The 27,561-nt window shown below is 39.9% G+C and overlaps 1 protein-coding gene across 3 annotated transcripts in view; it reads right to left on the bottom strand.

Moving 5' to 3' along the window:
* Positions 1-17,874: 17,874 nt before the first annotated feature.
* Positions 17,875-27,561, bottom strand: part of LTN1 (listerin E3 ubiquitin protein ligase 1) — a 31,369-nt gene continuing 21,682 nt past the window's right edge. For 2 of the 3 annotated variants that reach the window (XM_064410491.1, XM_064410492.1), the window contains exons 21-30: positions 26,738-26,882; positions 25,447-25,660; positions 24,935-25,172; positions 24,058-24,132; positions 23,265-23,451; positions 22,657-22,828; positions 21,150-21,370; positions 20,467-20,661; positions 19,661-19,828; positions 17,875-18,910 (exon numbers count right to left, since the gene is read on the bottom strand). In XM_064410491.1, coding sequence (XP_064266561.1) covers positions 18,848-18,910; positions 19,661-19,828; positions 20,467-20,661; positions 21,150-21,370; positions 22,657-22,828; positions 23,265-23,451; positions 24,058-24,132; positions 24,935-25,172; positions 25,447-25,660; positions 26,738-26,882 — 1,678 coding nt within the window. In that variant the 3' untranslated portion in view covers positions 17,875-18,847. Of the gene's footprint in view, positions 18,911-19,660; positions 19,829-20,466; positions 20,662-21,149; positions 21,371-22,656; positions 22,829-23,264; positions 23,452-23,893; positions 24,133-24,934; positions 25,173-25,446; positions 25,661-26,737; positions 26,883-27,561 lie in introns of those variants that run through there. The other variant, XR_010356817.1, reaches the window with a different exon arrangement.

The following is a 27,561-nucleotide window of genomic DNA, read 5'->3' as shown; positions in this document are numbered from 1 at the left end:
AAAGTTTTTGAAATGGTTAACGCTCATCCTTTGTTTTTCCTAGAGGTTTCTGGTGGCTACCACTAATTTCCTACAAGCAGAGTGCTGAGGAAGGGCAGATGACAGATGTATATGTGGGTGTGGGTTGCTTACTGAGCTATTTTCTTATTTTGTAGCCTTCACTACTTGAATCCATAAAAGGTATTTGAAAATTACCAGGTGGAAGAGAATGTGCATATGTGAGTTTCAGGTTGCAAGAAGTGATTGGGAGGGAAGGGCGAGTGAGAGCCCCAGCAGCTCATTGATGTGGGTAGGAAAGGAACTTCTATGGTGACTTTCCTGGTTCAGATTCACAGACAGGTTTTCTCTGTCCCCATCCTGTATATTCTCTGTTCTTTTGCCTTAACTTTTTTCACTACCCACATTCTCTTTTTTTTTTTTTTCACTTCATAATTTGTTGGCCTTTTTGACTGTTCACTTGCTATTGTTTTTGTTGTCCCCCAAGGCCACACACAGTGCAGTGAGAATAAGCCAGCTGTGCATATTTTGGCTCCCAGTGGATTGCGTACATCTTGGAGATGTTGCTTGGATGCCTGCAAATCTTCATTGGTGGGTTTCAGGCTGGTGTGGTTGTAATGGAGAACATTTGCTTTGAGCTGAAGAAGGGTGTGGAGACATGGATCAAAGAAAGACTTCATGCCATTTATTTTCAGCCATGAACAAACGGACTGTGAGTGTTGTGGTCAGTCCAGTGCATGCCATCAACCCTTTAGCTGAGCATTTATAAAAAAATTACAATATTTGTACAATATTAAATATTTAAAATATCAAATGTTTTAATATTTATTTTAACAATAAAAGGCCAAAAAGTGGGAGGGAGCCCCATTTTTTCCAGAACCTGTTACTGTAAACATGATGAAAAGATAATTATAAAGGAAACTAGCGCAGATTGTACACCCTAGTATTTCATAAGTGACTTTTATCTGAATGACTCTGTCCATATGAGAGAAAAAAAACATGGCATTAAAGCGTTTCAGTTCCAGAACTGAAAAGCTGTGATTAAATGTCATAAACTGTAACTTTCCTTGTTATTTTTTCCAGTTTGGTTTTGGTTTGGCTTTGGGTTTTGGGTTTTTTTGGGTATGTTTTTTTTGTGCTGCTATGTAGATGTTTTGCCATTTTCTTTTTTAAGTAAGAGCAATTGAAAAGCTGTGAAGATTAAGAAGGAAATATTTTGTGCCAGTACTCATGAGGTTCATTCTGGGAAATAATCAATTATAAATCAGTTTTTAGGAAGATAGGGGAAATGTTTTCAGACATGTAGTATAGTACCACATTCTGCTTTCACTTACGTAAGTGCAGCTGTGCTGAAGTCCTGGAGCAGCATCAATGCTGTGTGTACTCTGTTACCTCATTTTACTTATGCCCTGGGATGCCTCTGAACAGTGGCTATATGTTAAAAACCAGTGGAAAATCCCTCTTTCCAGGGATAATGAAGCTGACTAGGTCTAGTCCCTTCCCTCACACGAAGCTGCTGCACAGTGCTGAGCTAGACTTTTGGAAAACCTTTGGCAGGGTAAGTGGATGGTACCTTGTTGGGTCTCATGTGCGAGGCAGAGATGCAAGAAGGCACATTCTATAAGGAGCAGCTAAGACTTTTGTTTTTGTCTAGTTTGGAGGGAAGGAGGCTGAGAAGGGACCTCATAGCTCTCTATGCCTCCTTGAGTAGAGGGAGGGGAGAGAGGGGTGCTGATCTCTTCTCCTTTATATTCAGTCACAGGACAGTGGTTGAAAGCTGCTCCAGTGGAGATGTGGACTGGACATTAGGAAGTACTTCTTTATTGAGGAAGAGGTCAAACTCTGCAACAGTTCCCTAGAGTAGTGGTGGATGCCCCAAACCTGCTCGTCCTTTTACCCCAGGGAGAGGAGGAGGGCGGGAACCCAAGGACCACCAACCAGGCACGGGGCGGGTGGGTCTCAGGTGAGAGGGACACCTGGATGGGCCAATGGACCCCCAGGGGGTGGAGAGCATCCTTTGAACCTGCCAATCACTCAACGGTCCTCTGGAATTTCTGGGTTGATAGTGCCCAGCAGGGGTCAGGGTGGGGGAAAGGAGAGGTGAGTGACACCTGGGGAAGGACCGGTGTAACTGAGGCAAGTCATGACGTCACACCACAACAAATATGTTATTAAACTATTGTGTGATGTTCAGATGAGACTGGGGATATGTTCCGTCTTGAAGAGATACAAAAAATATCCTTCTTGTTATGGGAATGCATATTTGGGCTGCCCCATGTGTAACCTGCCATTTTGATATGATAAGAGGCCATCCAATCTTACAGATGTCAGTGCCAGTAAAGATAACCACCAAAGTACATAGAACTGGATGTAATGCTCTTCATGAAAACAGAAAAGGCTCACTAAAACTAAACAAAATTTATGTATCAAAACCTTCTGAAATGTTCTGCAAGCCTTTATATTCTTTTCTTTGCTGATTTAGTGGAGTCCAGGATAAATTCTTATTTCTATTTACTTTAACATATTTAGCAAAACCTCTGCTAGTTCTCCCCAGGTCCTAGTTTGCCAACTGGCACCAATTTAAGGGCAAAAATAGTTAATTATATGGGTAGCAGTTCTTGGCTGACCTAGTCTGAAGCTGAGCAAAATCAACAAAGAGATCCCCTCATCTACATCCTATCAAAAGCAGTCACTGTTTTAAAGGCAAAACTCCCTTGTGTTCCCAAAATGTGTAAGTAGCTAAATTGCATGGGAAGTGGGGACTTCCTGAAAATTGTGCTCAAAATATCCAAATCTGGGTGTTAGGTAGCAAGAAAATGCGTTTCAGTTTTGGCTGCAACTTACTTCACTTCCTGGATTTGCTTGGACCAGAATTTGTCCAGTGAAGCCACAAAATACTCTGTGAGGCCCAAAATATAATTTGGGGAGCTGAAGAGGAAGACTGCTGCCCTCAGGGTGCTGTTACAAAGCAGTTCATGGAGGGCATCAGGAAAGGCAATGTTTTTTCTAAGTGACTGTGGCGTTTTTCTAAGTGATTTCTTAAACTTCAATTTTGGTTACTTTATTGGCAAGCCTAAAGGGAGTTGGCAACAAGGATCCTGCTGAGGAATGGGCATCAAGCAAAACACAGGCAAAGGGTGTGGGAATTCCTCTTCTGCATTGACCGTTTGAAGCATGAAGAATGAAAAAGGCACAACCAAAGGAAGTACCATCTGCCCTTGAATTAAAAAGAGGCAAGGAGATCCTAAAAGAAATGTGTTGCCCAGGTAACAGGATGAATTACAGGGAAACCAGCATTATCCCCTTGTGTAAATGGAAGGCATGAAATTGTAAAATGAAAAGTTTATGCATGTAGTTTGAACTTTGCCTCCTTGTGTGGACTGAATGAGCAATAATCTCAACCTACGTTTTTCCACTGAGCTCTCCCACATCTGGTGGTTGGACAGCACTCATCTGTTTTGATGTTCAAGATGTGTTTTTCAGTGACTTTCACCACTCTGAGTGTTCTGTGTTTCAGAGGCCCATCTCTTCCTGTGTTCTTCTCCTCTCCTGAAGAAGAACAGGGCATGGATATGCAGAATCTTCTGGAGTTACATGAGAGCCTGGGGGCAGTTGGCTTTGGGCCTTGGCAGAGGATCAGGAAATGAATATCCTGCAAACAGGTCCTTTGTCTTCTCTAAGGAATATGAATCATCATGGAGATAGACAATGATTTTACAGTGATGGCAGCATAAAGATGGCAGATTTCTGTGCCTGTCAGAAAAGGACTATTTAACTCATCCTGTCATTTCTTAGCCAAGGCAACCACTTCTGAAGCAACAGCTGATATGGTAACAGGCTAGCTGATTTCTAGTAGGTGTCAAATCAAGCCACACATGAATTAAACCTGCATTTTCAAATGAAGAGAATAAACCATCTCTTCAGACAAAGACGAAATGACATTTTACAGTCTTGCAGAAATGTGTTTTATTCTTTTAAAATCAAAACAACTTATATGAAAAGAAAAGGTATTTTTCATTGGGTAATTTTTTTCCTGAACATTTCCATCAGCATTCTAGGGAAACTTAAGAGGAGACAAACTTTGTAAAGCTTTCCTATGGAAAAAAGTAAAGGGATCATTTAAGATGACTGCATTAAACATTACAGGTGTGTACCACTGACCTGAGCTGCAGTGTAAACTATTGAACAGAGCTGTCAAACACCTTTTGTGTTTCTTTAGATAAAATAGCTGTTTTCATACACCTGATACATTTCAAATCTTAGTTCCCCCCTCCTAAAGTGCTTGGAGCCAGTTTGGCACATTGGCAGTCCAAACAGAATTCCAGAGGTTGCCATGTGACTGCGGTCTGGCTTTGTTGACCCCTTCCTGCCTTTCTGGGGCCACTTGCCCTTCTGCACTTCCCTTTTCTTTCTGTGGCTTTGACAGAGACTGAGCCTGTGGCCTAGACATAGCAAAGAAATTATGAAGTGACACAGACACCTATGTGCTTGTGAAAATTATAGGTTATTGCTCTCTGTGTGTCAAACCCTGCTAATAGTCCTTCATCCACTGCAAACATAACCTTCTGCCAGGAACAAAACAACATTTGCAATAAATTCAGGGAAAACAAGATGACATGGTAGGAGAATTTTTTTTTTTAAAGGAAGGACATTGAGCCCTCTGTTTGGCATCTCTGCCTGCTAATTATTCCAAAGAATTGTGCAAGCTCTGGACAGTCTCAAAAGGAACTAATTGTTTATTTCTCCTTATCATAGACTTTCCGTTCTGGAGAGGGCCACAACACAGTAATGATTTTTAAGAAGAAAATCAGAACTTCATCATTTAGGTCTGTTTTTTGTTGGAAGACTTGCCAGGTGCCAATTGCTCCCATCTGCTCTAAGAGTGCCCATTGAGTGCTGCCAGTGCAGAGAGCTTCACATGTTTCTGTGGGTTTTGTGAACCCTGAGTTTGGAATAAATCCTAACTTGCACCAGAGCTGTGTGCCAGATCAGATAACCTAATGAGAGCTTCCAAGTCTTCCTGTTAGCTTTACCTGTCCTTAACCTCAGGGACATGCCTGAGATAGCCCCATAAAACACTGCTGCCTTTGTTTCCTGACAGCCAGCAGGCATAAGCTAAGGGGGCCCAAATGCAATGTGTGGGTAGGGGATGAGTATTTCTAGCTTGGCTGATTGCAAAGGTCATCTCTAAATGAATGTTTCTGACTGTCTGCCACACTTTTTCCTTGGGAATGCGGATGTCTGAGTTTCTCTCACCAGTGAATGAAGCTCTGTAAGAAAGACAAATACTCAAAGGTCAAGATAGCCTCTCAGTATGTGCAACTTTCTCCACAGTAACTATAATGTAATGGTTGGTGTTGGAATGACATCCAAGTGGTGCTGGGAGTACATGTGATAGTAGACAATTTTTAAAACAAGTGTAACTGTACTTAAGAAACAGACTAAGCTACTAGAGAGTGTATCTACTCTTTCATAACACAAAAACAAAAATTATTAAAACGTAAAGAAAATCTAACCCTGTAGAACTAGTAAGCAAAGGTACTAGTAAGCTTTTTACAGAAAAGGAGTAGCTAGCAAAAGAAAAAAAAAATATTTAGAAAAAGAAATGCGAGAATTCTACAGAGATTAATTGTATATATCTTGTTAAAAAAAATCAGAATTGATTTTGAATAGTCTCCCCCTCCAGATCTAGATAAATTGCAGTTCTCTGGAGGCTTGTAATAGGTCATGTTTGTTTTCTGTTCTTTGGGACATAAGTGATATTTAAGTGCAATAACTGTTTTTTCTGGCTCTGGAAAGCTGTATTTGCTGGGACCGTCCTTTGGGTAAGGCATTTTAGAAGGATTAGAATAGTAAATGCAGTGCGAAAATTTCCACACTGCAGTCTTCCTCAGCTCAGATCCCAGGTGCACACTGCCAAACACAGAGTTGGCTGCTGTTGGGGTTTGATACTGGCTAGAAGGTGGGCACCCACAAGAAACCATTCACTCATTCTCCTCTACTATAGGTGAGCCGAGGCGGGGGAAAGAAAAAATCTGAAAGACTCATGGGGTAAGATAAGGATTAAGAGAAAACACTCTGAGGGCAATACAGCCTTAAAAAGGCGGAAAGAAAAATGTATTACTAGAATTCAAAGAGGATAATAAGATCTAACATAAACCTTTAAAACACCTTTCCCTCCCTCCCTCCAGCCTTTCTTTCTTACCAACAGCGCAGGGAGACAAAACACATGGTTTTTCGTTGGTTTGTCACTGTGGAGACCCTGGGGCCCATCCCCAAAGTTAAGGAGATACAAGAAGCTTCCCTCAAAAAGCTGTTAAGATCCCATTGGTTCCTCACCCTGTTCCTATGTCCCTGAGCCACTCCCTCCCTATTCCATGTTTGACCCTTATCTGTACTGCCCCGAGACCAGGTCGACCCCCAGGAAAACACCTGGAACCTCCCCATGAGTGTGCCTGGACCTGAACATCTTACCACGTGGCTGAATTAAACATGTCTGGAATTATGCAAAGGCTCTTTTTGCTTCCTTACCCTGGACTTAACTAGCAGCTATTCTGGCTGCAACCGTCACTTCTAAAAATCTTTCTTCTGTTCGCTTAGGGAGAGGAGTCTCTTCTGCTATGTCATGGTCACAGACTGCAGGTAGACCTCTACATCTCCCCATGCACTTCATGAATCACAGTGAAAGAGTTTGTTGTACTATAGTTCTCACCACAGCTTGCAGAAGAATCTCAGCTCTGACGCTCAGAGCACCTCCTCCTCCCTCCTTTTCATTGCCCTTAGCGTTGCCACATAGTTCTCCTCACATGTCTTCGCCTTTTTCTTTTCTCTGACTTGGGAGAGAATTGGTGTCCATAGGTTCGTTTGTTCTCAAGTTCTACCAATTGAAAAGTTTATATAGATTTTTGCAGTGCTGAAATGTTGGTCCTGTCTGGGCTCTACATTGGGGAATTGCTCGCCGTGCCCTTCACTGCTGATCACTTGGTCCCTGCTGGCCCCACTCAGGCCGCACTGGCTGCCCTTGCCTTTCTGGTTAAAAGCAGCTAAATAAATAAAGTTCATTGCAAGTCATGCCAGGACGGCAGCAGCCGCGTAATTCCGGCTGAGCTGCCCCGGCTGTGCCGCCCTGGCCACACGGCTGCTCTTGGCACTGGGATGAGCCAGGATGGGCTCCTCCCAGCCGTGCCAGGAGGTCTCCTGGAGGCCTCCTCCCTACTCCTCAGAGGAAGAAAGAGGGCTTGCACGCATTTTTTTGTTCTTAAATATATGCTCACAGAGGCGTTGCTGTGATTGGGCCAACAAATATGTCCATCATCAGAGCCTTCAGGGACTGGCTCTGCTGGACATAGTAGAAGTTTCTAGGCGCTTCCCTCTCAGAAGCAGCATCTGTGGCTTTTTCTCCGCCCCCACTAAAAGCCAGGTTGTATTAAACTAACACAGCTGCTCTTTCCATGCTTGCACTGTTCTCCTGGGTGGAACTTGAGTGAAATTCCATTCCTTCCTTGTCTGCCCTCCTTCATTTCTGCAATTCATGCAAGAGAGATTATCCTAAATGGCTGACCTGGTATTTTCCTGACTCCACAGACATCTCTCTTTGATGGTTCTTCCAGCAGCCCTGTCTTTAGCTAAGGAAGAAGGGGAGGAGTAGCAGTTCAGGATTTAGTCTTGACTTTTCCTTTACTCTCTACAGTGATGGATGAGGGTTTCTAATGTTTGTCTTTCAGTGATTTTAACAGACTTGGTCTCACAGTAAATCATCCCATGGAATTTTAACATTCTTGCTCCCACATATTTTAAGGAAGTTCCATGATGGAAAGAGGTTAATTCTGGATACAAAAGCTTGCGTGGTATGTCTGCTATCCTCAAATGCTCTCTGCTTAGACAAATATGAAACAATGAAAATGCTCCTTTCTATTATTATTGATTTTCTTTCTTCTGGCTCATTTACCAAGAACCTCAGAAGGTGCTTATGCTAGAAAATGGTCAGGAAAAAGATAATCAATTTTTTCTGTGCAGCAGAAAACAGAGACTCAACCTCTTGCCACCACTAGCCTTTATACTCATTTCATTTGATATGAAAACTAATGTTAGACCCTGTAATGACCTACCCTGAAGAGGATGGCAGCACCCTACTGTTCCATGTTTACCTAGAAATCTGGTATCTTGCTTCGGATGCCACAGGGATTAGAGGACACCTATGATCTGGCCTGAAATTTTTTGTGCACACAAATGTTGTATTTCTTTTTGCTGCCACCTTGATGTTAGGGGGGAAGGCAGCAGCTCTGTTCACCTGTACTGCAGAGCAGTGGGTGCCAGCTCTTGCACTGAGACCTTCCTTGTGTTACCTGCTCAGTGCTTTGAGCTCCTGAGATCAGCCCTGTAGCTTCAGTTGCTTCCAGTCTTCTGTGTTTGAAGGGCTGACAGGTACTTTCTGCTGTGGTTCACAGGTGCTTTGCTTCCTGCTCAGTTTTTGTCCACAGTTGTAGTAGGACACTCACACGGGTTGAGGATCTTCAGTCCTGAATGTAGATCCAAAGGATGTCAGACCCAGCAGACAGATCAGTGAGCAGATCTCAGTGTTAGACCTGCCTTTAATTGATCCTTGTGGATGTTTTTTACAGCAGTTGGAAAGGAGGCTTGCAGAAGACAGAAAATAAATGTATGACAGCAGATGAAAGGAATTTGGTAAAGCTCACAGCAAGGTCACTGGGTCCATACTCGGTGCATGGGAAGGCTTCCTTCCCAATCAAGGAGTGTATCAGCTAATCATGATGATGTGGTGATTTATCCAATGTCCATGTAACTATGATGTGCACAGATTCTGAGATATGATTAATCTTTCTCCCATGAGTCTCAATGGAGCCTTTTGGTGCCTGCTCAAATACAATATGCCACTGTAGTTGTCTGCAATGAGTGGAATGAATCCCACACCAGAGCTGGGCTCCAGGGAGAAGATGACAAGATCAGGTTTAAGAGGCTTGGTTACATCCCATATGACAAACAATACTTTCTTTTACATTGGATTAGTTGCCTCCTGAAGGAAGAAGAAACTCTGGGAAAAGACAGATATGTTTTGAAATACTGTATCTGTCAGGAACAAATGAAGTTGGTGTAGAAAATGCAGAGAAATTAAATTCGAAAGAAACATGTTATTTTGAGAAAGTCTAAAGAAGTCCATTAGTTTAACCATTTGTTTGGGACAGCCAAGTATAAGTGAGCCCTGCAGATAGGGCAGCCTATTAGGAGGTTGCAAGGAGGGACTGGGACCTGTGGCAATTGGAGATTGACCAAAACAAAAGGTGTTAAGGTCCCTGACTTGGCTTCATATAGCCAGGCACAGCCAGGACTCAAGGCAGGAATGGGGCAGGGGACAACTTTCATCCTTGTAGGCAATTCTTCTGGGTCCATAAAAACAGGAGGTAACAGAGACATTGTTGATAAGAATATTGTTCTGTTTCTATTTGGAATAGAACTTTTTGGATGATAAGGCTTCTGACTGACACCAGAGTAATGAAAAAGCCTAAGCTTAGAGAAAAGACTTGAAAATGGATAATTACAGTAAAATTGTTTTGGTGTGCTTTAGTTTAACAAAGGAGAGTTGTTCTGGATAAAAATGCAAGTAAAAATCATATCTCAGTTGGTAGTGCTGTAAACTGCTCAGAGTAAAGATGTTTAGCCCTGAAATTTCAACAGTTTTGTGGGATTTTATCTCTGGACACATAACACTGCAGCAAAAAGAGCAAAAGATTGAGCAATTAAGGATATAATATATGTTTCTGTGAGGACTTCGGCTTGTTTTTAATTCATGAAAATCACTTTCAGCTGGTGGCACATCAACCTGTCTTACAGAGAAGCACCTGCTCTTCCCGCATCACCACGATGCCACACTTCAGTGGCATCTCAAAACAGGTGCCATGACTTCTTCTAGCACAGCAAGACAACTAAGCAATACCAAAAAACCCCCAAAATACCACCTAAAAATAAAAAGAGGAAATTAATTCGAGAGCCGTTGAGTGTAGAGGGGTTGTGCCTGTGCTCTGATGCACTCAAGTGAAGTTAAGGAGGAGCGTTCTACAAGCTTGATTTCAGCTGGGGCCTGAGAGAAGCATAAGGGGTCCCTTTTGCAGGGGAGAAAGGCACAGTTGGTGCTCAATCCTTGCTGTTTCTTGCCATCTAGTGGCCTGCCGAAGCACCAGTCCTAGGCCTCACAGCTCACGTCTTTAAAACCCTCATCAGAAGGGAGGGAAGGTGCTGTATGCCCAGGGAAAAGAACACTGAGAGCCGGGTTCTGCCCCTGCACAGCCAAGTCATCTCCACCTTCCCCTCTCGCTCTCCTCTGCCTGTTCTTCTTTCTTCCCTTCAGAGAATGGCCAGGTTGCAGAGGCTTTTGTCACTTGTAACCTTTTCTAGGATGGAAAGGGCTTTAAAGTTTACCTTTGGTGTTTCCTGAATAACTAAGTTGGGCTTTGGCCAGCACTGAAGTGGAGGATGGTGTAAACACAGCAGGGTTTTATTTTGGTCCTTGGTGCTCGTGGGCTGGGTGGAATAACACACTCCACACTTGAACACCTTGATGTGGTCAGTCTGACTATGGGTGTGGTACAAGCCATTCCCTTGTAGAAACAGACAGATAAAATTCTGGCATACACTGGGCAAAAATTTCCTGGTGTACGCAATGCACCCCCACCCCCCCCACCCCATGTGGCCTTCCTTGGTATTTGACATCTCTCTTTTCTTTAGCATCCACTCTTCTCGTGAGATTTTACCATTGCTTAACTATTTGGGAATAACTGTTAGATTAGGAAGGTGAACTTGGATGTTGACATCTGTTGCAAGAAAAAATGCAAGTGAGTGCATTGGTCTGACAGTTCACCGAATCCCCCATCTGTGACAACTGCACAAGTTGTTTTATCTGTACACTTTTGGCACAGTGAAAATGTTTCAAGAGTAAAATTAAAGAGTTGGTTTTTTTGTTTTTGGTTTTGTTTTTTTTTTCTGCAAGCAGATTCAGCCTATCAGGATTTTTTTTAGTTAAAACATTTCCCAGAGGAAGTAGGATGCTTTGACACAGTTGTCAAAAAATTCCCTGCAAGTAGAAAATGAAAGGGAATAGTATGCTTTGAAAGTCTGGTACTTTCCACCATACCTTCCACAGTAATCAGATAAAGTAAAAACAGGAGATTACTTTGTCTTTTTTTATTTAGATCCTTTCCCATCACCCACACAGAGAAAACTGAGTGTATCTAACAGCAATGGAGTGGGATTCCAGATGATTTTTCTGCCGCTGTCAGAGTGCAGTAGGGCCAGGGTTAGTTCAGAGCAGCAGAGTGAGTCGGGCAGCCAGGACTTGTCCTACCTCCCTGCCAGGAGCAGGGCAGGCAGCAGACACTGGGGGCACCTCTCTGGGGATGGGGACAAAGCATCAGCCCCCAAGTGGGGTCTGCTATCAACCTGTGCGAGCCACAAATTATTAATACGCTCTTGGAGACGTGGAGAGGATGTTCATTATTGTGGACAGAATGAAGGCTGGCTATGATCCCAGTAGCAGGCAGTCTTGGTGGGTTAGGTGCTATGCTCCTCACCCATTTTTTTGGAAAGAAATGCTCTGTCTACTGACAGTGGTTCTTTTGGACGAAGGGGACAAGAGCCATCTGCCTCTCACCTACCAAGTGGCTGAGATGGCTGTGGCTGCTGTAGTGTCCAGTCAGGCAGTGCAGACTCCCCATCATTCATGAGCCTCTCCTATGCTTCTGTACCCTGTATGTCTAGGAACATGTTTGCAGATAGCTTTTACATATTTTAGATAATTTTTCAAAATTCTAAGCTAAATTTTTCTGAGATCTGTCTTCAGGATCCACGTCAAAGCATGTGACTCGATCACCTTTGTTGGGATGGGGTTTGCAAAGAATTCTTGTGGTCCTAAACCACAGAGCTTGTAGCAGATGTATTTGTGAGCCAAGCCACCACTGAAAGAGCTCAGTTATATATTTGTCCTAATCAGTATGCATTTTTCTGGCTTTAAGGTAAAAGTATATTATGTCATCAGGAAGGAAGGAAGGAAGGAAGGAAGGAAGGAAGGAAGGAAGGAAGGAAGGAAGGAAGGAAGGAAGGAAGGAAGGAAGGAAGGAAGGAAGGAAGGAAGGAAGGAAGGAAGGAAGGAAGGAAGGAAGGAAGGAAGGAAGGAAGGAAGGAAGGAAGGAAGGAAGGAAGGAAGGAAGGAAGGAAGGAAGGAAGGAAGGAAGGAAGGACTTGAGGTCATGAAGCAACTATGAGATGTGAGATCTTCAAATAAAAATTCTCCTCTGTGAAGAGGAGGAGAATAAATATTCTCTGTGTCTGCTTCAAACAGAGTAAGAAGTAACGGCTTTAAGTTTGTGAAAAGATTTTCAGGTTAAACATATAGGAGAAGTCTCTGTTGGTAGTGATGATAAGATTCTGGCATGTACGGTTTTGAATGACCAAAACCATCACTAAAGATCTTCAGAAATAAGTTAGTGAATGCCGAGGGTGGCTTCAGTCTTGTCCTGAATGATCTTGTCCTGGATCATTTTCCTGGACCATTTTGTCCTTCACAGTATTCATTCTCTTACCTTTTACTCTGCAGTCATAATGTCACTCTGTTCATTGTGCAGACAGGAAGGCTGGAATGATAAAAAGTATCCAGCCCTAAGCAGCCCAGTGTATTTTCAAAGCCGACCCTAGTTAAAGTACCAGCTGGACAAAAGGGGTTACCAGAGTGCTCCATCCAAGTGATATCTCCTGTGATGTTAACATAACCCTAGTTGAGCTGCTCTTTACCAAGAGCAAATGCATATTGAGTAAACAATGTGTGCATATGGCTTTTGGGAAGGCAGTACCCTTTCATTATGGGAACTGTAAGCCAGGAATTGTCTGATTTCCAAGCAGTTAGCATTCACATTTCCTAGTTGTGAAATGGGTACCTTTTCAGCAAAACATGCTGAGAAACATGTTGCAAAGGCTATTTCAGGAATGTCTTAGGTTTCCTTCCATTTTCGCTAGGGAAAAAAATTTCCTGGGCTTGCTGTGCTGGTAACAGATGCTGCAGTGCTAATTCTGATACCAGATATCCTTTTGGCAACAGGCATGTGCTGCAAACCTTCAGAAGATGAGGAAAGGAAGCCTTGCACATCCACCTGGCCCAATTAACTTCTCTCTCTGAGTACTGGTCATCTTGCACTCATCAGTGGAAATATGAACTTCATCAAGGGCTATGCCCTTGGAATGCAGTTGTAAAAAAGCATTAAGTTCTTCAGGATATTTGGGAGAGCTTTTCTCCTGTTTTGTTCAATTCTGTTCTGCTCTTGCTTCCTGGCAACATTTCTGTAATTTGAGGTCAGCCAGAATACTTTAGCTCTTCTGATTTATCTCTGGTTTGTGTTTCATTTCTCTTTTTTAGGCTTAGAGCTCTGTAGCCCCTCTAAAAAAGAAAAGAAACCACACTGGAGGAGCAGAGCCTTGCATGGGTGTTGGAAACCATTTGTGCTCAACCATTTGTGTCATCACGACAAGTCGGTGTCCAAAATCAAAACATGCTTATTACTTCCCATCTCTTGCACATAATACAGGACTGCTGTTTTAGTAAAGTTTGTTCTCAGGCTGCAGAGAAGAGGAAGCTGGTAGGTCACAGGGGTTTTCAGGCTCTGACCAAGGTAGTTGGCCATCATGTGCATATGTGAGTTCCTCAGCTGGGAAGCTGGGAGTCATGTGTTAACCACAAATTAAAATTTGGGTTTTTGTGCTTTGCTTTCCCATCATGAAGTCAGATTTTTAAATGTGACTTCCTTGAGAAAATGGAGGGTCTACAAGGCTATCACTTCTCTGGAAAACTGATATTGCCAACGAATAAGATATGGACAAAGGAAGCTGCAAGCTACTAAAATTTCTTTTACATTATTAAATGCATTTGAAATGCATTTCCCAAAAGTTCTTAGCCTTTGTAGAATTTGTAAAATTTCTAAATTCCTGATTTAGAATTTAGTTAATTTAGTAAAATTAACTAGTAGACTTCTGTGTATTAACAACTTAAATAGCTTTACAATGCTTCCTGTAACCCAGAAACACTATAATGTAAGCAAGTTTCTTATTACACACCAAATTTCAATAATCCTATCTCTTGTACCGAGAGAGGTGTTGTTTTGGAGAAGATTGCACAAGAGAAAATTATTGCAGCTTCTCAGACTTCAACCAGAAATGTATTCATGTTTTACTGTCCAGGGGCACATTAATTTTGTCTTATCTTTTAAGAGGATTGTATACTGTGTGGTTTGCTTTGGTGGGTGTGACCAGTCTGCCTTGCAGGAAGAGATTACAGTGAAGGGCAGTAATGTGCTTTGCTGGCATTAACAGACCTTTAGTTCCACAGATTTCACTATTTTCCTTCTATGTTGGTTAGTGGGTTTGAGAGCTGTACAGCTTTGTTTCTGTTCTTTGGGCTTCCTGTGTGACTATACCTGTACAGAATATCTGATGCAAAAATAGTAAAAGAAAGACAAGTCATAGGAAATAATGTGTTATGAATTAGAGGCCCTTGGACCATGTCTTAGGGAGGCTGTGCAAGTGCTGTACATCTCCCACAGAAGGGGTCCTGAGCCTATTTGTTTCCTTTTGTGCACTGTTGTGATTGTGTGGTTTCACTGTGTGTTTTAACCTAGTAGTGGCTCTTTTCAGTCACACATTGAGTGGACAAGGTGAATCAGGAGGCTTCCCTCCTCCCACTGGTGTTCTCCTCCTTAGCAGGATGCTGCAATGGGAACATATAAAATCTGGAGACCATCCACTGAGCCATAACACAACTGTTGTTGGGTGTGATGTCAGATGTGACAGTGTTATCAAGAGGCACATGAGATGGCGGGGATGAATAATGTAGCACCTAAAGTGACACAGTACAGTCCTTCCATTCACTGGCCAGTTCTACTGCCAGTGGATGGTTGTGAAAGACTGCAAAGATTAATGTCTTGAGATATTTTGAGATACCTGTGCGGGAGAAAGGGCAGCTCAGGCCCTGCCCTGTTGAGGCAGTGACCTGTCCCACACCTCCCACCCCTAGAGTCTGCTTATCTACAAAAATCTCATCTTGCAAACCAGATTTGGCTCTCTGGGGATCTGATTAAGTCAAGGCTCAGCCTTGCTGTACAGGTGAAACAAACTACGTTTAGATTTCACTAACCTTCACACCTTTTGATGGCAAGACACTTCTTCCGCATGTGTTCAGTCTCATTCTAGGCCCCAGGTGTCAGTTGTGGTTCTGGGGCTGCTCTGAACAGACCTGGCAGTGCTTTTCAGCTGCCTGACAGAGTAAAGGCTCTCCAGGCCCAGAGAAACACACCCACTGTTGGAAACCCAAATAACCAGAAACCATTCTCAGCCTCCTGGATGTCTTTGGACTCTTCCCTACATGTATTATGGCATGGGCAGAGTACTGCAAAGTATCTTCAAGAACAATATTGTTTCACATGTATGTGTTCTCTGTAGGGATGGCCTTTCCCTCATTCCTGCAAGGTCATGTGAAGCCATTAGAGAAAGTTCATGCTTTTTGTTCTACTGCATTTAGGCTCTTCATTAAATCACTGTTCTTAATGGTCAATTTATGGTGTGCAATCTGGACCAGAGAAACAAAGTGAAGTGAAAAGAAAGAAAAAGAAATATAATTAAGTAAAATGAAGGAAAATTAAATGGAACACAATGAAATTAAATGGAATGAAGTGCTGTGAAATGAACTGAAACTTAATGAAATTATATTAATTGAAAATGATTTAATTTCCTTTCATGAAATTAAGAAGTTACAAATGAAATGAAATGAGAAATCAAGGAATTAAATAAAATTAAAAGAAAGAAAAGGAAATATAATTGTTTCATAATGCTGTCTTGACTAATCTGTGTCTGTTGTGATGTTCTTGTATGTTATAAACAGGACTTGGATATCTATAAGCAAGTAGAACAGTTGTATGCAATAATAAATAATACTTAGTCCTCAGATACATATTTCTCATTTTCATGTTTTAAAAAATATTATTTTCACAAAGAAATATTAGCTCAATTCTATAGCTACACAAATGAAAGCAAATTATAGTGCAGCCTGAGGGGGAAGGGGGATGCACCACCACAGACCCTGAACTATTTACTTCACTTTCTATAACAAGGAAGTTGTGCTGTGATTAGAAATCCATTTTCCCATTTCTCAGAGAAATTGCCAAGCCTACACTTGGGTTTGCTGGGTTGAATTCTAAATTTTAGCCACTGACTAGTCTTACTGTGCTCTGGTAAGATTAGTGACCGGAGTAGTGGCAGAAACTGAATTTTATTACTGAGTTGTATAAATATATGTACAAGACGTACTATACAGAACTAGCACTGAAGTAGAAACCTTGTACTTCAGCTTTCAGACAACCATTAAAACTTCCAGTCTGTAATTTGTCCTCTCTGTAGCTGTGCTGTGTTTAAATGCTCTGAATCGGTGGTGCTCCTTTTGATGTAGTTATCAGGCACTTTTACAGGTCCAAGGCACAATTAGAAAGTTTATTTGTCAGAAGGAAATGGTGTCCTTCTGAACAGAATGGTGAAGCAAGGGTCCTTCCTGTACTGGGTGATGTGCTTGGGTCACCACAACCCCGAGCAGAGCTCCAGGCTGGGGCAGAGTGGCTGGAGAGCTGCCAGTCAGGAATGGTCCTCGGGGTGCAGGTCAAGAGCAGCTGCACATGGGCCAAGTGTGTCCAGGTAAGCAAGAAGGTCAAAGGCACGTGGCCTGTACCAGCAATGGTGTCCAGCAAGACCAGCACAGTGACTGTCCCTCTGTGCTGGGCACTGCTAAAGCACCTCCAGTCCTGGGGTCAGTTTTGGGCCTCTCACTATCCTTATAGATATCCTTATACATTGTAGTGCTGGAGCACATCCAGAGAAGGGAACAGAGCTGGGGAAGGGTCTGGAACACCAGGAGCAGCTGAGGGAGGTGGGGGAACAGCCTGGAGAAAAGGAGGCTCAGGAGGAACTTCCTCACTCCCCACAACTCCTTGACAGGAGAGTAGAGCCAGGTGGGGATCAGGATCTGCTCACAGGGAACAAGGGACAGGACAAAATAAAACAGCCTCAAGTTTTCAATGGCATGGGGCAGGGGGGTTAGATTAGATACTAGGAAAAAAGGGATGTCAAGCTTTGGAACAGGCTTGTCAGAGAAGTGGCCGAGTCACTATATCTTCAAAACCCACTATGTTCAAAACCCATGTGGATACAGCACCTGTTTAATAGTGAACATGGAGGTGATGCGAGGTTTATGGTTGGGCTTGAGGATCTTAACCATCTTTTCCAACCTTAACAATTCCATGATTCAAGGCATGCTATTACTGCCCTGAAATCTCTGGGCAGTAGTGTGGTTATGATTGCACTCTCTTTTATTCCATTTTACAAGGAGCATACTACTATGGAGTAATCTAGATAAAGAGTACTCATCCATGAAAAGGTATTAAGGTATCTGCCTTCAGATCAGTCACTGACCTTGCAAGGAAGTAACTTAGAATAACCAAAGTGATGAAACAGAGGCAATGATGGGAGTTTTAGCATCAGTAACTAAGAAACAATACAGCTTGTTCCCTACTCTGTCTTTTCAGTTAGACTTTCTTGATACCAGCTTTAAATCCTTTCCATTTTCACCTACTCAAAACAAAAGGTCAAGGAATTTCTCCTCTGGCAGCCCAGCATTACCTGTTGAAAATATAGACTTCAGTTATCAACAGCTAAAAATCTAAAATAATAGCTGTTGTGGTACAGCCAATTGACCATGCTACAAACTCAGCATCTGAAAATCTATATAATTAATTTCTAAAATAGTTTATCACACACAGGAAGAGATAGCAAACCAGAGACTACAAGACTGACAAAATTTATTTATTATTTATTCCCCACTTTTATTGACTTTCAAAGAAACCCACCATAAATACCATCCAAGTTGGAATATATGCTACCACTATTTTAAAAAAAGGCATGAAAAAAATGTATAGTTGAAGGCTATTAAATTCTGATACATCTGGATGTTCACTTAAGAGTCCTTATTATTCTAGGACAGTGGAAGTACAGTAGACATTTGGTGATAGCTAATTTGCCAGCCCATGAAGACAAACAAGAACTGATCAGTGCATCTGCCTTCTCTTTAAAAGCCAATCAGCAATAAATAAGATGGTGTCATTGTCATGCAGGAATGATTGTGGTCTTTCTACTTAGTTGGGCTTCTGGGTTTTCATGATTTTAGGCTACTGGATGGTTGGGGAAGTTTTGGCAAAAAGAAACTTTGAAAGGTGAAAGTTCACTTTATTAGAAGAGGCTATGTTTAAATTTTATGCTCTAACAGATTATCGCCATAGTTTCATGCCTTAACATCAGCAACAACATTCCTTCTTCCCCCCCAAAAAGGGACTATTATGAATGCATTATAATCAAAAATCAAATCTTTATACTACCTATGTTATATTCAGCTATTAAGAGGTATCACTTGGGTTAATTACATAACACCATGTTAGAATATGCCTAAAATAAGAGGTTTTAATTAACTATGCTGTGGCTTAAACACCACTTATCAGACATAACTCCACATTATTTCTGAAATTTTTAATATATCTTAAAAATATACCAATTAAAATAAATTATTGTTATATACTTCTTTATATCAAAGAAGAATCTTCAAGTTTACAAAAAGCTAGTCCAGCGGTGTGTCATACTCCACTAGTGAAGAATTTAAAGTAACTGACATTATTTCCAAATAGTTAACTTCTTTCAACATACAGTTTATTGCCTGCTCTTTATTTCTTATTTAGCTCACAGAAAGAAGAACAAACTTTTTTTTTCACAAGAATGTCTCTCGACAGAGTGGACACGTGGATTTGTTGCTGGATGAGAACCATTTGTACTGAAAAAGATAAACACATCTGTTTAATATACAAAGGCAAGCTGAGTAGAGAAACACTAGTACATCATAAACAATAACCACTATTGCCAGGGATCTGTGTTAAGCTGCACCAGGGCAGATTTAGACTGGACAATAGGAAGAAGCTCTTCACAGAAATAGTGATTGGGCTGCCCAGGGAGGTGGTGGAGTCACTGTCCCTGGAGATGTTTAAGAAAAGACTGGATGTGGCACTTAGTGTCATAGTCCAGCTGACAAGGTGGTGTTAGGTCATAGGTTGGACTCAATCTCAAATGTCTTTTCTAACCTAGTTAATTTTGTGATTCTGTGAATATAATTATCAAAACATTACCTATACATTAAAAAAAAAGAAACAGTAAAAAAACCCTTTTCACTTGCACATTATGCATGTGTATATGTATATATGTATTTCTATATATACCTATTAGAACATACACTGTGTAGCAGCTCTTCTTTCATTACCTGCCCTTACATCTTAGTACAAAATCCACAGAAATAATTTATGAGTGCAGGTAATCCCAGATACTCCAATGACAAAGTGGAAAATTGTTAGTAATACAGTAGAAGTTTCTGGTTTAAACTATATGGACAGCCAGGCTGGATGGGGTTTGGACAACCTGGTCTAGCAGAAGAAGGATGGAACAGATGAGCTTTAAGGTCCCTTCCGACCCAAACTGCTCTATGATGCTAAGGTATTTTGCCTATTAAAAAAGAATTACTCCAGGTACTTACCAAGCAAGCTGAATGAAACTTCTTCTTGCATGTTCTGCAAGCTTTTTTGGGAAGAGAATAGTTTGAACCGTGAATGACTGAAAAACAGATCATGCAATCTTCAATGCCTTCAAAACGTTTATCCACATTATTTTTCCACAAAGATAAGCCTTCCATAATACTTCCATTCTAACAGAGGGAAAAGAGCTGTTAATACTGTAGAACTCCTTTAAACTATTCCTGCTGTAGTCATAAAAACATGAAGGAAACAAAGCCTGAAGGATTTATAATCTGAAATGATATGCAATACATGCAGTGCATCATTTATAACACTCTGGTCTGTAGAAAAGTGAGTATTCAACAATGCAGGATGAGCGTATTCAGGAGCACTTAAAAACAGATTTTGAAATTTTCAATCACTGCTTTGTTTTGGTCTAACCACAGATGATGCAATTTCAGCAACCATCAGTCTTTTAGAGAATTCCATAGATGGGGTTTTTTTGTTGTGATTTTTGTTGTTGTCGTTTGTTTGTTTGTGGTTTTTTTCAAATTTTAGTTGAGATGGTACTGCCACGCAGGACAAACACTGGGCCACATCTTAAGAGATCCAAATTTTCAACTTGGGCTCTGGATTTAACAGGACTTAGTAGGCGGATCATTTTACCTCTGTTTATGTATCTGGAGGAAAGCAGATGGCAAGACTGACCCAATTCTACGAAGATCTTTGCAATCTAATGAGACCTATTACATAGATCTATACAATACTGCATTACTAGGAATGTTTTTCTTATTAAGTTTTCAAAACTAAGAACTTTATTGAAATTCACCTGATGTGTAAGATATGTGCTTAATTGTAGCATCCAATTGCGCCACTGCTGTACAGCCACACCAACCCTCTTTCCACTCTCAACTGTTATGGATCCCAGAGGATAATTTGATGGAAGCTGTATTATTAGTTCAATAAAGATATCATCAACGGAATAGGTTGCAATGACTTCTCGTGCTGCAGACCGAGCTTTTACCTTTGAAAAAAATACACATATTAAAAAATGCCACTCAGCATCTCTAGTCTTTGTGTGTCTATATATATATATATATATATTATAAACACATTACTATACATATTATTTTCTTAGATCACTTTTTTCAAAGAAAACAAAAATCTACTCAAATCTCAGTAAACTAAAAAGGAATTACCAGCAAGTTTTCAATCTACTGATTGATTACATCTTTTAATAAACAAAAAGTAGTATATTGATAGCAGTACTTTACACTTAACTTCCTCAAATTCTTCAACATCCTGAAATCCATTATTTCATGTTTTTTCCAAGCAGAATATTAATAAACATCAATTTACTGATACCAAGCAAAATTTTGTTTAATCAGTCATTTAGAACAACAAAATTGCAATCATATAAAACCGAACCACAGTCTGGTTCTGAGAAGTAAAATTTCCTGAAATGTTTGCAAAAAACTCAAGTAAATAAAAAGAAAGGACAAAAAGTCTTACTGTCATGCCATTAAATAACTGTGTGCTAGTCTGAACAGAAGATATTTCCTGGGAGGAGAGCACACTGCTGACATATTTGCTTGTGAATTTATCCACAACATTGAAGACACGCTTCTCACAGCTATTCCACCACAGCCTCACCATGGCTGGCAGATCTTTCAGTGTTATATGGTACACAGAGCAGGCCAAGTGTGGGATCTGGGATGACAGCGCCCCTGTCCCTGGGAGGGAAAGAAAAGGTGTTGAAATACTCTTAATACATCATGGATATTGGTGCCTTTATACCACATACAAAATTCTGATTCCAGTATAATTGTGGTGCTTAGAATTTCATGTACATGGTCCCATTATTGCTATTCTAAGGGCTTGTTTGACTCAGCCCTTCTTCACCCAGCTGGTTTTTTTGTTCCTTAGCCTGATACTCTACACCTCAGAATTCACCTTCTAATTTAGAGACTGAACTCCAAGTGGACACCAGGAATCAACAATAATTTTATATTGTAGAAATCACAAAACACTCACTTTGGGGTGAACAAACAGTAAGGTGTTTGGAGGACAACTGAGCTTTGCAGGCATGTCAAGTTTCACAAACAGAAGTTCAGGTTGGATATTAGCAAATAATTCTTTGCTGAAGGAGTGGATAAACATTGGAACAGGCTACCCAGGGAAGTGGTAGAGTCACCATCCCGGGTAGTGTTCAAAAAACATGCAGACAGGGCACTCTGTGATATGGTTTAGGGGACATGGTGGTGTTCAAAGGGTGGACTTGGATGATCCCAGAGGTCCTAATGATTCTATGATGAGTTAAGGGAAGACTTTCCCTTGGGATCTCATGTTAGTAATTCTTTCTTATTGTCATAAGTAAGTCTTTCTTATTGTCACTGCAACATACAGTGATGTCCAAGAGAAAAACTAAGAAATGGAAACTCCATTTCCTTGCTTATATCTACACAGGTACATTAAAAAAAAATGAAATGAAGGGACTTAAAAATCAAATTTCCTTTTTCATGTTTCTCAGATAAAAAAAGCAGCATATCTTCTCTCATCATCACTGATTACCTGGGTCTTTTGAACAGCATGACAAAAACAATACACAACTTAACATCTCAAACATTTAATAGATATATATCAATATTTTTAATATTTTGAATTTATATATTAAAATACAAGAAAATATGTAAAAAATTATTTAATATTTAAAAATATCTCCAGAAGCAATGGTTCCAGAATAGATCACACATTTCTAGTGTTTTGGAATTGTTCATGATTCAATAGTAGCAATGTATTATTCCTGAGTTTTGTTTTTCTTGGTTTCTCTGATAAACATGTCAACTTTGGTTAAATTTCAAATGGGGAGTGTTAGCCAAAGATTATTAAACTTATGTATGTATTTGCCTCTCTGTGTATTTGTTTTATAGGTAAGATTTTCTAAATAAGTATTTTTAAGAAGAAAAGCTTATTCAAATATAACAACTCTCTCAAATGAAAAAATACAGTTTTTACTAACCTTTGACATCTAAACGAAGCTCTTCAGTAAAGAAGGTTTTTGTGTCCTTATTTGGAACTTCTGAAGTTGGCCCAGAAAAGACAGGGTTTTCAGGCATAAGCCTGAACAAGTGATAAAGCAGTTTATTCAAGCTTTTAGTTCTTCTAAGGTATTGTGAGTAGAGAACTCGTAGCTGGTAGCATTAAAAAAATCACAAAAAAAACCAAAACATGGTAAATACAGCTTACTCTGTAAATAATACAAATATGTCCTTGCAGGGAGGAAGAGCAACACTGTAATTCAGAAGTAGTGTTTAGAAGACAAGTTTAGTTCTCTGCACCATTCTGAATGACTAGAAGATTATAATATGTACCAAGCTTGTTTGAAAATGCAAGAAAGAGTAATCTTTTCATGAGTATAAGTTACTCGTTACTCTAATTTTACCATCCTCAAATACAGTGGTGCAGAAATCTAAGTCTATTGGTGCTTTCAGAATTTTCACTAATTTCACAGAAACAAGGAATAAGAAGTTACATAATTAAAAGAAAAAGGCTGGATGAAACTTTGAGACTGAAACTAAATAAGTAGGTTGAAAAATTCAGTTAAAAGAAAAGACTCTGAAAATATACCTGAGAAGAAGCTGCTTTAAAGAAAGCTAATGTTAGCTTCCAAGTGAGAAGATATCCTAGAACAAGGCAGAACTCATCGCTCAGGGGCTGAATAACTGCGAATTCTCCAACCGGAATGCATTCCAGGATGTTTTCTAGCAAGAGTTCTTGAGTGGCCAGGATAGACATAAGAGCTGCTGGAGGTGATCTGTGGAAAAATATTATCTGGAATAGTAAAATCAAATCTTAAGCACAGCATGAACTGAAATTAAGGTCATAGCCTTCCTAGAAAGTCATGAAAGTACAGCCATGCACACAGAATATAAAACAAGCCTTGTATTACAGGAAATTTACTCTTTTAAAAATTTCTTCTTTTTCCCTGAATAGGACAGTTGGTGTTTTTACCTTCTTAGAAGACATATTTAAACTGAATGCTGATCACTTCATCTGGGAGTGGTCTATGGCTGATCTAACCTACATCATGGATAGCTGCTTTGCTTGCTTTCTCTGGAGTCACACCAACAAAGGAGCAACTGAACAATGATCTCCTAATCACTGCTGGCTCTGGGTTCAAAAGCCTTTTACATCTCTGCAGTTAGGAAAGGTTTTAATCATTGGGCTGAGGTTAAAAAGGAGTTTTAACCAGTTACCGTATTCCCTCTTCAAACCAGAGAATTCACTGGATTCAAGCTGGCTGACACTGGATTCACTGGATCTCCTGGCTGACAGCCATTCTGCTGCAAATTTCAATCTTTTAACACATTTTAAAAATATGGAAGACAGTCTTATAAAAAGTGAGGGAAAAAATACACACAATGCCAATTCCTCCTCTTCATCACCATAGGACTTGAGATCTTCATCATCAAATTTAGGCAATTCAGGCATTAATCTATAGAAATATGGAAAGGAAATCAGATTTAATTTAAAAATAATTTTAATAAACTATTTTAACATATGTGATGCACAGTTCTTTGCTTATCAACATCAACATTCTGACAGGCAATAAAATAATGGCAATTATTCCTTAACAGCAACACAGAATCTTTCAGAGACATGTCACCATTGCAAAGATGGTTCAAGAGTGGCAGCCAACAACGTATCCTTGCTCACTTCTCTTTCCAGACCCCTCTTCCTGAGCCATGCTAAAATAAAATTCTCTATCAAAATAATGCTACTACAACTTTATGCTTCAGTATAAGTGAAAGATAATGGTGGCTGGCTTAAGCCATCTGCCTTGCAATCTGCATTTTGGGGAGCCAAATGCACATCTTTTACAAACTCTGTATTGTCTTTCTGAGTATTAGAAATATCCAAGAAGTTCACAGCAATACTACCTATCTATATTCACTTTCTTACCTAAATTAATGAAAATAAAAAACGTCGTACTATTTAATGGTAGTGTCAGGCCCAAATAAAACCCAGAATATTTCAGTTTACATTTTAGGATTCTATGAGTGCTAAAATAAGGGCTAAAAATAAATACCTTTCTTAATTCTGTTAATACAATTAACTTTAGCATTCATAGTCTTATATAGTGTGCTCCAAAAAAGAACATGACTTGCCCAGTTAAGGATTTTCTCCCATAATGGAACATGATTTTGCTACAAGTGCATATTCTATAGCAGATTTTTTTTTTTAAAGGGGCAGGAGGGTTGAGAGGCAATGAGAGTAAAAAATTTGGTGCTTCTTACTTATGCAGCATATGGTAGACAGCAACCTGTACAGGTCGAGCCCGGAAAAGCAACAATGGACAGAGTGTGTTCAGTAGAGTCTGGAGTTTATCTGGAAGATTTGTCTTCTGGCCTGCCACAAACTTCGGTGGCAGCTTATGGTTTAAGAACTGGTCCTTTGAGATGTAAGTTAGAGCTTCACCCAAAGATGATAACACAGAGTTCTGAAAAGAGCCTTCTGATGCATCTTTGGTTTCTCCTATTTAAAAGAAGATAAGCTGTGATGCAGAACGTATAGATGATACCATAAACAAGTTCTGCTGGAAACAACTCAAGATTGCACTTGGCAGGTTTCATCTAATCTTAACAATCTCTATGTTATATGCAATCACTTTACTAATTAATATGTGAATGTTAAAAAACCTGAGTTGTTATGAACTCTATTTACATTATATTTCTGTAAATTCAAAAATGCGGCCTGTTCAGTTCTATTTCAGAACAGCCTGGCTGTTATGCCCTTGTCATATACTTGCCTGTGATTTTCACCAACAAGGGTAACAGCAAATTGTGAATTCCCTCAGAAAAGAATTCTTTCCATTCACTGACCAAGTTCTTAGGAAGATTTGCAGTATTGTCAGGAGCTGCAGCCTCAAAGTAAGCGCTAAGGGCAGATGCCAAGTCACAACTGACACAAGCAAAAATCTGCACAAGTGGAATATGGTAAAGCAAATGGCTTTCACTTGTTGTCTAGAAGGAAATAAACACAGAGGAAGATTCCTTAACCATAAGTTTACTTTAAAATATGTTTCACATTTCCTGTCTACACCAGAAAGTGTAATTTCAAAGACAATTCAATTGCAAGAACCATTCAAAAATTCTGTGGGTCAGGGAGGTACATTTACAAAAAGAATTTGTACTTCAATAGGACTTCCTGAAATAAATTTCCAAGTCTCACCAACATTTAGAACCATGGATTGTTTCCATTATATAACCTTCCTTATAATGACAAAAAGAAAATTCAATGGACAACATGCTACTAAAAACGGGAAATTATCTAAGTGGCTATCAGGCAAATATTTCCTCTCCCCCAACACAGCTGCTTTCTTTCTATCTTTGTTCTTACTAGTTCTGTCAGAAAGGAGCATCATTATCAATTAAAAATATTCCCTACTTAGTCTACACAACAAGTTTTTGTTGTAAGTTTGTTGTTTGTTTTTAAACAAAATACTTAGTTTTGAGGCATGTACCATTAGGTAAGATTAATCCTGAGACCAAGAAAGGTCACATGAAGTTTCCAGCCTGCCCTTCTAAATGCATAGGTGACAGAGTGACAGTTTCTGGATATTTATTTGATTAATCAGGAAGTAGTCATCTGACTACTGACACTACTGTCCTCCTTCCTAACAACACTAGAATATAACTTTGATATTTCATGTGATCAGTTAGATATTGAAATGCAGACACTGCTTTTGATTCCACTAATTTTGATGTATCATGTTAAACTGTGTTTTAAAGAAATATTATGTTTCAAGATAGAGACCTACAGCAGATATATTTCAAAATTATTCTCCAATTACCAACACCATTATTAAATATCGTATTACTTGAAGAGTGAGCTGATTTTATCTCCATACACAAAAAGAAACAGGACAGTATAACTGCTTGTGGTTTAAAATCTTTGCCCAAAGTCCAACATAAACAGCATTTTGTGCAATTCTTCTTATCATTGTGTCAAGTATTCGGCTAAGATTACAGTGTCATTGCCATATTCAGGGAATAATCAAAAGGGTAAGAACATTAAAAGTGAAGATGCTTCCATATTACCTCTAACCAAGCCAGCATGGAGCACATCAAAAAGTCCCACTCATTATCAGCCAAAGGAGCTGCAGAATATTTCAGCAACAAGGGAAGGTAACGCATCATCTCAATGTTGAAACCAAGCAATTGAGCACTTGCTTCTTTCAGACTGCTATAATAAAAATACAACCAAAACTTATATAGATTCATGTTGTAGACCTGAATATTTATATTCCTGCCTTCACTCCTCCTCACAAGACAAATTTGTCTGGCACCACCATGCTGTGTCCTATGTGCTTTTGATATTATGTCTTTCAAAGGCAGAGTTAGCTGCCAAGTCTAAAGAAGAGTCCTAAATTACAGATTCATGCATTTCTACAATTTAAACATTTGCTCAATTGATATACTGACATAAACTATGAATTTCAGCAACTTTAATTAAATAAATGCAAGAAAAACAATTATTTTAAGTACTGATTTAGGAAAAATTATTAGCTCTCAAGTGTGCAAATATTATATATCATATCATAATATATTATGTTATATGTTATAGGATTAGATTAGTAGGAAGAAATTCTTCCCTGTGAGGGAGACTCGGGCACAGATTGCCAAAGGAGCTGTGGCTGCCCCATTCCTGGAAGTGTTCAAGCCCAAGTTGGATGGATCATGGAGCAACTTGGTCTTATGGAAGGTGTCCCTGCCCATGGCAGGGGTTGGAACTGGATGAGCTTTAAGGTCTCTTCCAACTTAATGGTTATGGTTAATGGTTTTATGATTATTTTGAAACTTTGTTGTCTGGATTTTTCTCACTATAGTAAAAAAAAATTAATCTCACAACATTTTCACTCCTT

This window comes from Passer domesticus, chromosome 2 (assembly GCF_036417665.1).
Source record: "Passer domesticus isolate bPasDom1 chromosome 2, bPasDom1.hap1, whole genome shotgun sequence".
NCBI lineage: Eukaryota > Metazoa > Chordata > Aves > Passeriformes > Passeridae > Passer > Passer domesticus.
Note: the sequence above shows the minus strand (reverse complement) of the source record. Positions and strands in the feature narration are given on the sequence as shown.